This window comes from Amblyomma maculatum, chromosome 1 (assembly GCF_055883805.1).
Source record: "Amblyomma maculatum isolate TAMU_Amacu chromosome 1, ASM5588380v1, whole genome shotgun sequence".
NCBI lineage: Eukaryota > Metazoa > Arthropoda > Arachnida > Ixodida > Ixodidae > Amblyomma > Amblyomma maculatum.
Window position 1 is genome coordinate 210,662,694 of NC_139344.1, and position 16,278 is coordinate 210,678,971.

The following is a 16,278-nucleotide window of genomic DNA, read 5'->3' on the forward strand; positions in this document are numbered from 1 at the left end:
ACGATTGATGAGCGAAGAATCGAAGACGTCTCGGACGACCACCACCGACGTTGCACCGCACATACAGTGCTCCAAACACTGGTTCACTGCGCTCGAACGCCGCACTAAGGAGGACCCTGACGTCATTTATGATGCTTGTAGCCTTAGGAGCCTGGCTATGCCGATCACAACCACGTGATCCCAGCAGACAACGAGGGATGTCGCCAAAGCGCACCTAAGCGGGCTGCTCGAACACTCTTGGCCGGCTTGTCTGTCGTCTGCGTGGAGTCTTTACGACTTCAGGGCTAGATTGTGCTCGATTCCTGTCCCTCATCAGAATTGCAGCGCTCTAGAATAGCAGGTTGCGGGCTCTTTATACGCCATCTTTTTTTCTTCTTTTTCTCATCTGTAAAGAATTTGCGCGAAGGTCTGGCATCTTTGCTCCATTTTGAAAGCATCGATTTCAATTCTTCGCCCACTGCATGGCTAATTCGCAAATTCAGCAAAAGTTAAACCTAAAGTTAAAATAAAATAAATAAATACATAAAATAAATAAATCTGCCGTATCAATGCTATGCTGCGTTTAACCCTGGATTCACACTTTACACCGCTGATCGAATGAGGCAGAAAACTTCACCACTGAGCATCGCCAGACCACCTTGGATAGCTCACTAGTTTCTATAGAAACGACTGAACTAAGATTCATCCTGCAACCTGCGAGTGCCCTAAAAAAGTAATAGGAGCAGGAGCCAGGGTGCGACACGTATCGAAAGGCGAAAACGATAACGACGTCCGCGACACTATTGCTAAGAGCTTGTTTGAAATTGTATTATATACACATCTCTTAAGACGCTGAGGAACCAATCAAACACGAAGGCAAGTCAAATAGACGCGGGAGATGAAGAGAAGCAAAAGTGCACAGCACTCGATCATCTTGAGAAGCGAGGATAATGGCACAGCCTAAGAGTATTTAAGAAGACAAACTTCGAAGTCCCAAGCGTTTTATATTAGCAACAATCAAGACGAACGTAACTTCAGTCACTTGCAAACGCTTCAATTTCAGGGGAACGGGGAACCTAGTCAGGTATTACCTTCTTGCGAATGAATGAAACATAACCTGTACGCGACCCACGTCCTGGCGCAGTATATAGTAACCGCCAGAACATCCGCAAACTTGACGACGGGTGATGTCAGGTTGAACGACAACAGACACATGGGGGAGGTCTTTACTGAACAATCACCCAAAAACTTAATGTCTTTGCCTCTCAAGTCATTTACCAATGTCAGCGTCTGACACAGGTTCCCCTATAAGAGCATGATGCACCTATCTTAAGCCATGCAGAATAACATGCTTGTACTAAGCTGTGAGCCTTCCGCCCTTTGTCACCCCAGAAAGATACAGTCGCCCGACGCGCACTCAACTGGCAGGAGCAAAACACCATTATTTTGCAAACAGTAGCAAAAAGCACGCTAAGGTAGCATCTAACAACGGAGAGTATACTAAGGTCTGTAAAAACTCGTGCCTTTTTTTACTCTGTGCCGAGGACACCCAATCCGTACTGTTCGTTACTGTAGGGAGATTGCTAAAACTTGGTTCCCTGAAACCTTCGGGAACGAAAACACTCCGACCATTGCCTATAACAATAAAGTTATGAAGCCCTGTCGTGCACTATTCCGTTAGTTGAGGGCGTCGTGCATGCCTGCACGATAGGCGATATGAGTTTACCGTATATACGCACATTCTAACTCACGGTGTTCTAACTTTAACTTAATTTTCAGGCCTTCTTTTCCTGCCGATGCAATAGTGGCGATCCAGAATCCTGTTCCGGTTAACCTCCATCTCATTTTCTTCTCTCTCTGTTTTGTTTGATTCGTGAATGACGATCGTAATTAGCCGCATAAACTGTACTCAGTAGACTTAAGTCGACTTGTTCCCCACACGCCTTCTCTACTTGCGCCATTGCAAGGTGGTAATGGCCACGGGCGTGATTATGGTAGTTCCTGCAGCACAATTAGAGGTGGCTCTTAATGATTAAGCGCCGAGACTGCGGCATACGTATTTGCATTAGCGTAAGGCTCAAGAGCGTCTCAGACGCGCTCTACATTAGTATAGGTCTATAGTAAAGACAAGAAGCAGCATATGCAAGGCGGGACATCCACACTTGTATTTATTCTCGGTTTTTACACCATAGAATTCACATCTTTCAATCAAAAGGCAAACAACATTGCGATATTTATGTACAGCATGAATTAGAAGACAAGACATGTCACGAAGCGTGGTTAAAATTGTTGAGTCACCACACAAGACAAATCGCGCACGCTATAAACCCCTGTTTTGCAGGTATCTTGCTCCGCTTTTCCGCGTTGCGAGAATCTTGCTTGTATGATTACAAGTCTCTCCTTTCAATTTTTATTTTTCTCTGCTTCACAAAGCCACGCGAATATGACTCGCGATGTAAGTGCTGAAGAGGAATATTCTCCGCAGACTACGCATGCTTACGGCTTGTTTCTTTTTTTATTTATTTTTTTTATGCGCTTGTTCGTTATTTTATGCTCTCCTTTGTCCTTGGGAGAGCTGTAATCTAGTACCGCAAGCGAGCCTGTACATTGAGCTCCAAAGCTTTTTAGCAACAAAAAAACATTGTTGTTTTGTTCTAATCAAAGGCGTAAGAGTGATTGATGCCTACACTTTGTTTTGCGAATTCTGCGTGATCAGCTTTATCAGATGAGGAATACAATTGTATTTATTCCATTCGCTAAAGATATGGCAACCTGACGTCTACAATACCAGCGGCTGGCACGAAAAAAAAAAAAAAAATGCAGAATAGTTTGAATAAACAGGAATTGCTTATTTTTCGTGGTAAATTATTAAGCCTCAAATAATTCTGTTCAGAGACTCCAGCAATGTTAACACGAGGGAAATGAAGCGCCGTTTTGAACATACCTGCTAAATGATTAGCAACTGTAACCTTTGTCATTGTTATACGTGTCTTTTATTTTTTCTTTCTCCATACGTCTGTATATGCATCCCAATGATGGGTATAAGGAGCTGCGCATCGATACATTTCTACAATCGTGATAATTTTTAAGCTTCCAGTTGCCAAACTGAGATGCGGACTTGGCGATTTATAACATCCATGTCAGCGAGCGAAGAGCGACGCGTATCGCAAGGCCCCTTGTCGTAATCGCCTGTCGAGCTACTACGACTTTGACTGCGGTAACCTTCGATACAACTCACGCTAAGAACACGCTTTCATTATCATATATCATAGGCTGAAAAACGAAATCATTTACGAGCCTTTCTGGCCATCAGCTTATCCCGCCGTGTATCCAGACGCGAAAGATTGGATACAGCACCACGCGCCCCCATCTACCAGCTAAAATATGTTTTTTTTTTCCTTTGCACGTTTTTATGTGAGAACATCTTCATTTATTTACAAGCCTAAACGCGCAAGAAAGCTCTCTACCAGCAAGAGACCACAACGAATAAGACACACGTCCGAGACACAAGCAATTTGTCCAATGCTCGTGCATGCCATATATAAGTCTCGAAAGGGCAGCAAACTTTGGCTACTGCTTAGAAAATGAGATCATCCTACAAAACAGGGGTCAATGACACATGCTCTGCGAAAGCCAGATATCACGTTCAGCGGCTGCAGGCACCCCACAACGCGGGCCCGCCAACTTCAGCCACTCTTCTCATGACACGGTTTGCCTGTCTGCGCATACACGACAATTGCACAGTTTCGCTCACTGCTAAGGTGGCGTGAAAACTTTTGGTTCCGCATTGTGCGCAACGAAAAGCCATCGCGTAAGAAAACACTATCGGCTCCTCATCATCAGTGACATCACTTGGACCGTTCGTCGCGCATATCTTCGCTTCGTCACTCAAGAGAAAAAAAAAAAAAAATCAAATAAAAGGCGCTCGCGCACACAGACACTCAGTCCTAAAAAAATGCAAGTAAATAAGTTACAGAAATAAAAGTCTTCATATATATATTTATATATTTATATTTATATATCTATCATTCCAAACAGCACACATTTCTTATGTACACAGTTTTACATTTAAATACCAGTTATCTCCTCGAAAGAAAAAAAAAAAAAAAAGCAGGCATTTCAGCGAAACGCCGGGTGCCTGAAGCTCTACGTGGCTGGTGGGTGTCAGGCAGTACGCAAGCATACACGCACAAATCACATCGAACAGATCAGCGCAGCGCCGTCCGCCATGAGGCCGCGTGCATATACGAGCCCCGGCCTTTCGAAAGACAAGAGCACAGCACGCCTCGGCGAACGTTGCACGAGCACACAGCCTGTTGTCGCCGCCGCTGATAATGGCGTCTCGGGGAACACACGAGGGCGCGCAGCTCTCCTTTGGTTCGTGACGCTTACGTGCGTCGCGTTCCGGATGAACCCCTTCCGTTCTCCCTGCGATACCACGGACAAGACAGATGGGGACCTCGGAGCGCTTTGTTCCTGCGCACGTTTCGTGCTTATCACAAGCAAAGTTCGTTTTTCCCGCTTCCTCTCAAACCGTGGCACAAATTTCGCTCCTCGTTCTCTTTTGTTTCTCTCGAGACGATCCGCCGACCCGCTAATTAGCCCCAGAGAAAGCAGCCGACCTAGTCTTCTGCATTGCTTTTTTCTTTTTGTTTCTAAAACAACCGAGGCCACCACACCCATTCTTTGACAGTTTTGGACTCATTCGGGTTAGTGGCCCTAATAAATTCGGTGGAAATTTTGCGTGGAACACCACGGACATTCGAAGGTATACGTTTTGGGAAGAACCGCAGCAATCGCATTCAAGAACGGGCCTTGTGAAGGCCCGCCAACACTACATATACTTCCCATTTTGTAGAATTGGCGAGAGTTGGGGCACAGAACTAGAAGCTGGAACATTGTTTCGACCCTCTCAGCGATTAAACAATGCGATTTATTTGCTACTCTATGCAAATCATCGCAGCGTGCTACAAAAGGCACTTCGCGAGTGGCTTTTGCTCGAGCAGAAATGCTGTCGTTGAGACGAGTGCTTTCAGAAACAGCTAATTTCTACTGTCACATTTTTAGCAGCAGACAAGTCGCAAGGCATGGAACTGAGCTCGGCCGCGATATCGCTGCTGCTGTCCAATAGCCATCTGAAGCTAAACTGAAACGAGACACTGTCGCACTTGTCTCTTGTCCGGTGAAGATTGCACAATTCCAGAGTGAACACCAGCGGCGGGGAAAGGTGGCTCGTCAGCTGGTCCGAGAGGAAGCGTTGTCGTCCTTGCGGCACAAGCGCGCACGTGTTCGCGAGGAGCCGGGCAGGAGGTCCGCCGCGGTGGACAATGCTGTTGCGTCGGGGCCCCTCTGTCTCCCGGGGCGCAGTCAGGTGACCTTGATCACCCGTGGCACAGTCTATAAATAATGGCCGCAGCCGATAAATAGGCCGTCGTTACGAGCGGAAGCCGCCGGGCGGAGATGTGGGCGCCGCATCGTTCACGTCGGGCGTGGTGGCCGGCGAGCCCGCGGCCGACGGGCTGTCCTTCTTGGGGTACACGTAGGGAGCGTAACGATACAGTCCCAGTGAGTGCAGCGTCTCGGTGTGTGAAGCCGCAGGTCGCATCATGGGCGGGAATAGCGCGCCGCCGGCCGCTGCTGCCGCTGCCGCGGCCGCCGCGCCTCCGCTCAGCACAGAGGCCAGGTGCGGCGGCAGCGCCGCGCCGGCCGCGGCCGCCGCCCACTGGGACCACAGCTGGGCAGGGATGCCCGCAGGCGGCGGGGCGCGCACGCCGAGCGCGTAGAGCGACGGCTGCGCGTACAGCTCCATGCCCGGCGGCTTCCAGAGCAGGGACGCCCGCGCCACGGCCGCCGCCGCCGACGGGGGCCCTAGGCCGCCCAGCAGGCCCTTCTCGTGCAGGTAGGCCGCCGTCTCCGGGTCGCCGCCGTTCTCCAGGAAGGTGCGCAGCGGTGTGCGCGCGAAAGGGTGGTCCGTGATCAGTGACTCCATCGTCTCCCTGCGCGCGGTTCACGGCGGTTAGCAGTGGCCTCTGGATCCGGCACTCGAGAGCGCAACAAAATAAGCACTATCACGACGGAGTAGAAGCACGCTAATGGCTACCGGACAATAAGGTGGCTAACGTCAAATACGGTCCTTCTCTTTCCCTTGTTCACCTCCCCTTTGCCGACACTACGGATTAAATTCGCTACTACCCAGAAACAGTACGTTTTATTAGAAAGCGCCAGCAAGCTCACTCCACAACGCTATGGTACAAAATTCCACCCGCATTGAAACAATGGCAAGCACGCACATGAAGCCCCGAAGACCGCGACAGGGATTTGCTTAGGAAACGTCCCTAATACCTCCTTGATCGAGGCTCATGCGTCTTAATATTTCGATGACCATCTATACATTTACGCCAGCAAGACTCGTGACATCCGTTAAACTTTCTTGGGCACTTGTACTTTGATATTCAGAGCCGCCGTCCAAGTACCCTCTCGCCTAAAACCTGAAAGCTCATTTTGTTTTTTGATACCACTGTACACACGAAACATGAATCACTGTATAGAGGAAGCTGCCGTGTGCCCAGCTGTAGAGCTAGGCGCGACTCTCACTGACGCCTTGGTTTGACAGGGATCACTGAGCGTTTCTAATGGCTCAGTTGACGGTGATGAGCCACCCAGTTTTGTATCAATTAAAAAGAAAAAAAAAAGACGTGTTTCGACGTACTGTAGACTAACTGAGCACACCCTCGCCGTGAGGCGGTTCAACGAACGTGCTAGTTGACAAACGGCCAGACGTGGCATGCAGTCGGGCGGCGAAAGTAAGCGCGCGGTACCTTTGGCATTCCTGCGGGGTGAGCGGCGGCGGGAGAGATGCGCCCGGTAGGCCTCCCCCCGATTTGCTGTCAGCGGTCGGCCAGTGAGCGCCGCTATCAAACGGACGTCTTCTCGACGCTGCAGAGCAGCACGTCTATATACAGGGGGGCGGCCTCGGCAAATGCCACTTGTAATCTCAACAACTGGCGTTTATCGGAAGCCGCATCTACACTACATCTTGGGAACTTTTAAGTTGTATCCCTGCGGAGTGGCTCAACCGCGGTCGCTCTAAAACACGACGGAAAGCGGCGGGGAGACCCCGGGAGAGCATATAAATTCGAACAGATGTCGCGCGGTCGCTTTTCCCCCCTTCCCTTTTTATAGGATCACGTGCGTGTCCTTCGAAGGCACGTCAACGCGTAGTTGACGATTCCGTGGCCTGCCAGGGCCCGGCGGAATACCGTGATTTATTTTACAGCGGCCTTCGGGCAAGGCGACACGCCGCGGCGGCGGAGAGCGCGCGGGCCCGCCGCGAACCCTGGCGGGCCGAGCCGGCACTCGCAGCGCCCTCGCGCGAGCCACGGCTGCTGCCTGCCGCTCTTCGGGGGCGCGCTTCGGCACGACCTGTCTCCCACCCGCGGGCCACGTGCATGCCGCAGCGCCCGCGTTTAGTCGGCATTTCGTGCCATGTCGGCATCATCGACCCGCGCAGCAGGAAACCCCCCACAACAACGGCTGTAGCGGCCTCGGCCCGTAGGTTCTTTGGTCAGCCCCCCCCCCCCCCCCCCCCCCCCCCCCCCACCATCGCCTGATTTTCTATCGCTCGCTGCATTTTCGATACGGCGGGCTTCTCTCTTCGCAGGACGTAACTCGCTTCGTTCAGAACGATGACAAAACGCTAGCACCTGTCCTTTTGAAGCGTCCTTGACGCGCGCATTTTTCCGCGCGTCTCAATCCTCACAGCGTACGTCCGCTTTTATTTATGGCAAGTTAGGCAGTGCGTTTTTCTCTCAGCGTGGAACACGTTCACTGCAATAAAATCACGTCCTCACCTTTCAAGCTCTGTAAGCCGCGACGAGTCCCTGAATCCTTTTGCGAAGGGGTTGCTGTCTATTTTTAATTTCGTTATCTGCAAGTGAAGAAAGAAAGAGCGCATATTAGTGTAAATACACGAGCGAATGAAATAAATTGCAACACTTGACAGACCAGTGCATGCACTAATTGACAGGTCGGCGGTGTCTGCTCTTGTGATGGTAACTGATTTCGCTCAGCCACCACATTTAGCCATGCACCATTTCCAATAACCTACTAAAGCATGCGTTCATTTTTCGTTGAAGCAGACAGCTCTGATCAGCAGCACTGCTGACAAATCTCTTGCCAGCACTCACATTTAGGATATTTGCTGTCGAGCACTTACCAGCTGATTTTGGTATGCCGTGACTGCTGTAAACACCGTCTCGGGAAACACGTACGTCCGAAACTGTTCAGCTTCGAGATCGTTGACGGGAACATTTGGGGCGTTATGCCGGCGTTTGACCAGATGTATTCGGGGTTGATATTTGTGCATGGAGTTCAGGACAATCTGCAACACAAAAGTGGAACAACAGCGTTAAATGATAAAGTTTTGTCACTAGCCCTCAGTGAGACACAACATTCTAAATTTTGTCGACGTATTGGAGGACTCGCAACTAAACGTGAATTCTGCGCAGTCGTATTTAGCGACATGCCCACAAAGCTGCCGTGGTATGAATAAATGGAGGACTCGCGAGAGCAGCTCGGCCAAGAAACGCACAGCCTCGCTTTCCTTACGTAAAAGTAATCACAGCAGAACTTGAAACTAGGTAGCGACGCGCGTGCACACAGAAGCGAACAACACGCAGAAACAAGAAAACGATCGCAATTTAAAAGTTCATTTCGAGAACTAGTAACTCATAGGTAAACCTATGCATCCATGCAGACCTTGACACGAGGAATAACGCGCTGTCACTCTGCAATCCAAATTTGGGCTCAAAGTTCTCAATCATCACGCTACCAAGGTTGGCTGAAGGCAAGCACGGCACGCTGTTCGACAGTTCCGTACGCCAGATTTTTCAGGAAAGTCCACCGATAATTCGAATAAACGAAAAAAGAGCTTTCTAAGTATTGCTAGTTCTGCGAGCATCACAATAAAGTCTGATGGTAACCAGTAATCTAGATAACTAATTTTTAGTACTTAAGCTTTGGTTGCAGCCAGAGATTTATAGTGAGCCGTCAGTAATAGCCAATCAGTGTTTGGAGTTTCGAAATCTTGATTGCAATCCTTCGGCAGTATGGCTTAACTAAATCGGGTATTATATGCGCCACAAGACGCGGCTAACTTCCAATTCCGACCAGGCACCTATGCAATGGTTAAAAAGCGGACATAAGAAATTAGTTTAAAAGCTTGCTAGTTAACATAATTTACCTGCTTTCTGATGGCCGCCAACACTGTTTTCACTACGCCACAGAAACCACATTTACACCTCAAGAAGGCAATATTCAAAATTAGTGGCGGGAATCCCTGCAATATCTGGCATTACAGGGCAGCACCCATCTATGTAGCTCTGCAACAATCCCCGATGCCAAAGAGAGTGCTGCCGCAGCTTACAAACTTTTCGTCAAGATCTCGGCACAGAACTGAAATGTCTTTTCCGCGCGCCTTTTTCCGCAGTAGGCGCGGGGTGGGGATATGGTGGGAAAGGCCGCCGCTCTCTATTCCTCAGGTGAACAAAGTGAGAGCTTCATAGCTGTAGTTTCGGCAGTTGTACATTTCCCTGCCCCTCGCGTCTCTCCGTAGACACCTTTCCAATTTGCCAATGTTCAAACGGCGCACATAAAACACGAAGACACCGAGAAGAACAGCACGGACAGGTCTTCGTGTTCTACGTGCGTCGTTTGAACATGGATCATTATCAACTGGCACAGCTTTCTATTGTACTGAATCCAATGTGCCCATCTGGGAGCATCCATCGACTCTGGAGTAACACATGTGCAAACGAGCCCAGAATGTACGTACTCCCAGTCACTTAGGGGTTCCAGGAGAGGGGTGTCAGAAAGAGGAGCTTAACCATTTCTGTCTGCGTCCTTTGGCTGCTTCTCAACTGAGCGCTGCATGATGAAATTGGTGATAGGGAAGTTGTCACACGTTTCCAGAAGTATGCTAAGCATCCCGACATTGGAGGCATGCATAACGAAGCAAGAATAGCTTCGGTGGCAGCTGGTGAATGCACGCTCCCCCCCCCCCCCTTTTTTTTTTCTCTCTCGTTAAAACTGTCGTTCTACGCCCAACAGACCTCGCAGGAACAGTGCTCAAGTAACAGACTGCTTGTGGAGGAAGGCATAAAGAAACTCGCTGCGGCAGAGTGAAAATAAAAATATTTCATAACTGGCCTTCTGCAGATGCAGCGCATTACTGAGCCCCCACCCCCATTTTTTATTTTATTTTCAAAAAACTCATGCTAATTCGTAAAGTGCATATTGGCAAAATTTGGACATTTTGGAGCAACGCGATTGCCCCCCCCCCCCTCCCCCCTTCCTTGGTCACCTCAGCGGGGCAGTGGGCTGCGCAATGAAGTGGTCATTTGAAATTGTCGAAAGAGGCACAATTAGCATGGACGACATTTTATTTGCATATGCTAAAAATATGCAGAAAAAATCGCATTCAGTACAGTCTACATTATCATTGTTTTACCCATACAGAGAAATTTTAGCCATTTTGGGGGAGAAGGTAGAGCCTCATTTTTTTTTTTTTTTCACATTTGTTCACGTCAAGATAAGATATCATTGGATAGGTTTCTAGTTTTTGCTATAAATATTCAAAAGCGCACCTCACTGGTTTTATGGCAGTGAAACTTATTTGTTGTGAGGCAGGACAAACATCAGAAGCAAAATTTTGGCACGCATCGGAAGTCTCGGCCACTTCTATTAACAGGTTCATAAAAGTGTATTTCACTCTTGCCTCACAGTTATTTTCAAAACCGCTACCCATCGGTGTTCTGTGGAGGTTTTAACTGTATCGGCTGCGAGATTAGGAAGCACTTAACACGCAGTTCCTGTTTTGTTTTTCCACAAATTAGAAGACTGAGCCTTTCCCATCAACGTGTTCCTAACAGTATTTCGTATTATGGTACAAAGTTGCCTCGCAATAAAGGGTGTCCCAGAATGCTGGGCCTGATATACGTATATATCCGCCACGTATCAAGAACTGAGACCGTGTGTCACAGAGGCTTTTAAAATTGCACTCAGATTCCGATATTTGATAATGACATGCAATTTTTCAGGAAACGCGCTCCGTGCATGTGACAGACGAAGCAAACAATTTTGGTCGTTGCAAGATTTTTTTTTTGCCAGCCGCAGCGAAGTGCGGGACTACCGACGAGCGTCAGCTTTGTGAGTTGTTTAGACGGTGCTGAGAGCGCCGTCGTAATTAAACTAGGCTGCCTCATCAGCGTGGCACCTAGATAGGCATGAGCGCAGGATCAGGCGAATAGTATAACTAATGATTTTCCGCGACACTTTCTGACGATAAACTTCACTGCATGCATATTGCCCAACAAGATTTATATACGAAGTACGTTGCGACTACGACGCATCATGGCGTATATGCAGGCTACACGTCGATGATAGTGCTTTCATTTTATTTCGGTTTTAAGCCACGGAATGTTATGATGTCCAGTTTGCAGTTTCCTTTTAGAGATAGGCATCAAGGGACGTGCATGCCACTGAATAGTCAAGGCAAAAGTCGTTGGCGGCTATGCATTTTGTAGCACACATAAATAAAGAAAATAATGAGATGGAGACAGAGGAAGAAATGTGTTACTCTAAAAGGCACCACTGCAGTTACGCTACCACACGGTGCAGATTAATTAATCTCGAATAACATTACCGTATTTCTCTCGTACGTGCTCGATTTATGTTTCTCTATTTGCTCTGTGAAAAGCTTCCTTGGCATTTTGTCAAAAACACACGATAGGAACTGTCAGTTGAACTCTCTGAATCTGTGAACCAGTAATATACAAGTCTGTTATTCCACTCGAAAAGGTTTAGTGCCTAGCGCGCGGCGCATATTAGAAAAAACGTGGTAGAAATCGGAATCGGGAAACTCCTTCCACCGAGAGCGACCGCCATTTTGAAATGCCCGTGTGACGTCACAAAAGAATAGGCAGTGGAACATCGTCTGCATTGCTGGCTGCAATAATATCAAAGGACACGTCACTTTTTCTCTTGTGGACAATGACACAGTGGTCGTCCTTCATGCAGAAGTGCTTGATGAAGATGTTACCGTACAAAAGCGATATAGAGTAATGTATGTTTTCTTCAGCATAAGGCACTGTCACTGGGTCGGCCGCTTAGGATCCTTAGCTTATCGACGCACTGATCTATCGCATTACACCGGCGACGCCACCAACACGACCAATTGTCCTATGTCGCCGTAGTGCGAGGTTTCCGGCCCCGCGAAGCCGACGGAACTGATTAGTGGACGGTAGCCCGATCTGCTTTGGTCAGGTCCGATGCCCACCGAGAGCTTGACACCCGATGAGTTATCAGCCTTAACAGTCGCGCTTGTGTATAGCTTAACCGTGTTAGACAAATGAAAATAAGCAGCTACACTTAATATGTTCATCTTTCTCATTAGCAATGAACTTGACCAGAAATGACAGTCGGCGCCGAACTGTCGACCCGCCTCGACGAGTAGGCCTAGGGCGACTACGCGGGGTTCGGATCTACAGTTTCGGCGATTACGGAGCGCGCATTGACAAGCTTTAGCGGTTGCATATGTGGAGTTGTGGCGACCCCAAATCGACGACTGCTTACATCACAAAGCGAGTGCACATTGAGCGGGAAGCGTCGATGTGATCCTGTCTGGCGAAAGCAGTTTTATGTCGGCGCTGCTTGTGAGTAAACAAACCCGTACGCTGGGAGCGCAGTCGAAATCCGCGAATCGACGCATTCCTGCGGGAGTTTAGGATTCACACACTAAATATTAAACGGTGTATGTTTACTGTGTTTATGTGTAAGCACTCACGAGACGTCATTTGGCTCGGGAGTCGGTCGCAGTCGCGCGCGCGGCTGCGGGGGAGGCGAGACGCGGAGACGGCGGCAGATGGGAGGGTCTAGTTCGGTGTGGTGCAGTGAAGCGCATTCGAATCGCGTTGGGTTTTGCCATGACGGGACTGAAGCGACGGTGGCGCATGCTTTCGTGCGCTGGCCGTGGCAAGACTGAATACAATAATAATTGGTTCACAGGAAGGAAAAGGCGCAGTATCAGCCACAATTGTTTCTGTGGACGCCTGAACCGCGCCCTAAAGGAAGGCAGGAGGGTTGTAGAGAAAGTGGATAGAGAGAAGGAGGTGCCGTACTGGAGAGCTACGGAGTAATTTTGACCACCTGGGGATCTTTAACGTGTGCTGACATCGCACAGCACACGGACGCCACTTCGTTTCGCCTCCATCGAAACGTAGCCGCCGGCTGCGTTTCATAGTTTTGCAAAATGCTTTACCAGCCGAAAATAATTAAGTTTGACTAACACGCGCATATAACAGCAGGTCAAGAGGTACTGCTTCTTTCAAACGTTTCGTCTTTCTCTAATGTCGCAAGGTGTGCCCTGGCGTCAACGTATGTTTGTTTGGGTTTTTCATCTTACTTTTTGGAGCGAAAGAGCGACGAGCAATAGCTCAGCATTCAGAAACACGACAACAACTGTAACCCCCTTCCCCCCTTTTTCGCGGCGCGCACGGCAGAAGGAAAAGTTGGATATGTAGTCACAAGCGGGAGCGCTTGTTGCTGTAACAAGCTAACGCTCATAAGGTACGAATAATATGCTTCTGATTGTACGCTTAAATAATACAGCATGAGCCCATCAATTTCGGCCTCCTCGACAATCTCTAGACGGAAGCCCAAAACAAGTTCGAGGATTATTAAGGTTGCATATCATAGTGAAGTCTTCTCAAAGAAAAAAGAGAATATGCGAATAAAATCTTTTTGTTGAAAAAAAAAAAAGAAATAAAAAGCTTTCAGCGAACACCGTTCACGGCGTGCATGCCAGAGTGCAGCCTACACCGCTAATAACAGACGACATGGGTATGATAAGCCGTTGGGACGTCAGCGGGCAGTAGTTGCTTGACCAGGAAGCCGCTTTCGAATTATTAAAAAAAAAATCATTTTAAAAATATTTACTGCATCGAATGAGCTCAAATTCCGAGGAATTATAACTTAACGTGAATGGAGGAAAATGTAAGCAGTTTATGCTCAAATGTTAGCTGTCATGATTAAGTAGAACTTCTTCGAATATGTTTTTAAAGGATGGAAACCACGCTACAATTGCAAGACAGTCAAACGTAAATGACCGTCGAAGATAGCCAGAGACACTAATTTGTCACGCAAGATTTTGAGTACGTCGCGCTTATGTGTGTCGAAAAAGGCGTCCTTCATTTGCAAGTAGCGGACATTTACCCTTCCGCATTTGAAAGGCAGATGACCGTAAACGCCAATCAATTCTTTAGCGAATTTTCGGCGTGGCTAGCATTCTTTCGGTGCTCCAAGGTGTCGTCCATGTAAGAAGTGAAATTGCTGTCCGCGCCGTGGTCCCACGAGAGTGCAGATGGCAACCTTCCGCGCACACCCAGAGAGCCGCATGCCGAGTGGCGACCGCAGCCCAGCGGTTGGGATGCGCGGGGGCGCAGTGTCCGAGCGAATATTCCGGGGCGCGCGTCGCCGCGCCTGGGGACCAGGGCGGGCCGCGGTCGACCCCCTTGCGGCGCGCTCTCTTATACTGGGTAATTGTTCTCCGAACAGACTCCCCGTCGAGGGGGCCGGGTGCGCAGTCGACACGGTGCGCGTGTCTCCTGACTCGGCAAGAACTGAGCTCCGCACATCCATTTTCGTCAAAGTCGCCCCCTCGTGACAGCTTGTTGTTCGCCAAGTGCGTCGTCCGTATCATCTTCGGATATGTCACAGCGACTCTCCTCCCCGGAATATGCATGCTCCGTCACGGCCCCGTTGGACCCCTCTTTCTTCCCTCCCACTTTTTTGGGGCTGTCAGAGACTCGGCCAGGCGGCGTTTCAATGACCCTGGGATAATAGGTTTCGTGGCAGGCGCTTATAAATATGCAAACCGCGAATTACACAGCGTTGTCTGGTTCAGCCGAGACTTCCACGCGTGACGCGAGTATTATGTTCCGTTTCGCGCGCGCGCGCCGCGCTCCCAGTTCTATCCCCGAGGACTGGCCGCGCCGAAGAATTCCGCGCGGGCATTTCTGTCCACAGTCATTACGTGTCCCGATCTGCTTAAGTGCGCCTCGCTAATCTCTCTGTCTCACGGCGCACTCCTCTTACGGGTGCGGAACAAGCTGTGCACCGCGGTTGTCACAGACGGAAGCCGACGCTCGTCAGAATATACCGATCACCCACCGCTGACTGGATCTCCGCTGCACCTGCGCACGAGGTTAACATTCCAGTGCAACATTCGACGACACCGTGTACTGCTCGTCTTTAAGTAAATATGCCCTCATGCATTTTTCCGACGGCCATTGGCAATCGCTGCATTTTGATTCGCAGTTTATTTCATAGCTCTTCAAGACAGTTTTCATAATATGCGTCAGCATATAGATAGCCTGATGTCAACTCTTTTGTGTGTTAACTAGTAAATTTGGAGAAGCCGAGGTATATATAGACCACGGTAAGTGGGCGCTTAGGGTAGCCAGTTAATTTACACTGATTACGCATCATCAACGGAGGCATAGAGCGCGAGTTACTGTTTTGTTATTGCCTAATAAAATTAATTTCAGTGACCACGTAAATTTATAGATTAGTCAATTGAATTTTGAGGTTTTAAATGCTTTGAGGTCCCATTATAGACGTCTTCGCTCGATAACTAAGCAACTGTAGGCAGCTGAATATTACAGGATGATGAGAGAGTTCAGCAGTGCACGGAAGAAATCGTGAAAGAATATTAGGGACCCGCACATAGCGTCTGCACACGTTCCAATACAAGCGAATATTTTTAACTAATCATGCTTTGTTTTTCTATCATCATGCTTGGCGTTTAGGGGCCACATTTTATTTTTCTCTGCAGAAGAAAGAAAACTAAGGTGATGTAATCTTGTCAAGGGGAAATGGAGTACACGCTTTTTTTTTTTTTCCCTTGGGGAAGAAAGTTCTTCAGGCATACATACGCGGCAGCGAGGAAAGAAGTGCTGATTAAAAAAAAAGTTATATTTTCCCACATGCGACCACATTCTCAATTAGAACAGAATTGCACAACTTACGCCTTTTAGCCCTTTTTTGTCAACTTGCCGACAAGCATGATGTAACAGATCAGCCCAAAATTATTTTTGAACTGAAACATAATAGTAAATAAGGCGCTCATTTTCGCGTTTTTTGGACACAGTCGTTCATTGTAAGTCGAATGTTCTCCGAAGTATTTTCTTCATACCATATTTACACGTCCTGCAGATAATGTCCGGTTTATTTTTCTGTGTACCA

The 16,278-nt window shown here is 48.5% G+C and overlaps 1 protein-coding gene across 1 annotated transcript in view; it reads right to left on the bottom strand.

Annotated features, from left to right (window-relative positions):
- Positions 1–2,132: 2,132 nt before the first annotated feature.
- Positions 2,133–16,278, bottom strand: part of LOC146205504 (uncharacterized) — a 139,957-nt gene continuing 125,811 nt past the window's right edge. The window contains exons 4-6 of the mRNA XM_084590216.1: positions 8,195–8,359; positions 7,830–7,906; positions 2,133–5,975 (exon numbers count right to left, since the gene is read on the bottom strand). Coding sequence (XP_084446342.1) covers positions 5,414–5,975; positions 7,830–7,906; positions 8,195–8,359 — 804 coding nt within the window. The 3' untranslated portion in view covers positions 2,133–5,413. The remainder of the gene's footprint in view (positions 5,976–7,829; positions 7,907–8,194; positions 8,360–16,278) is intronic.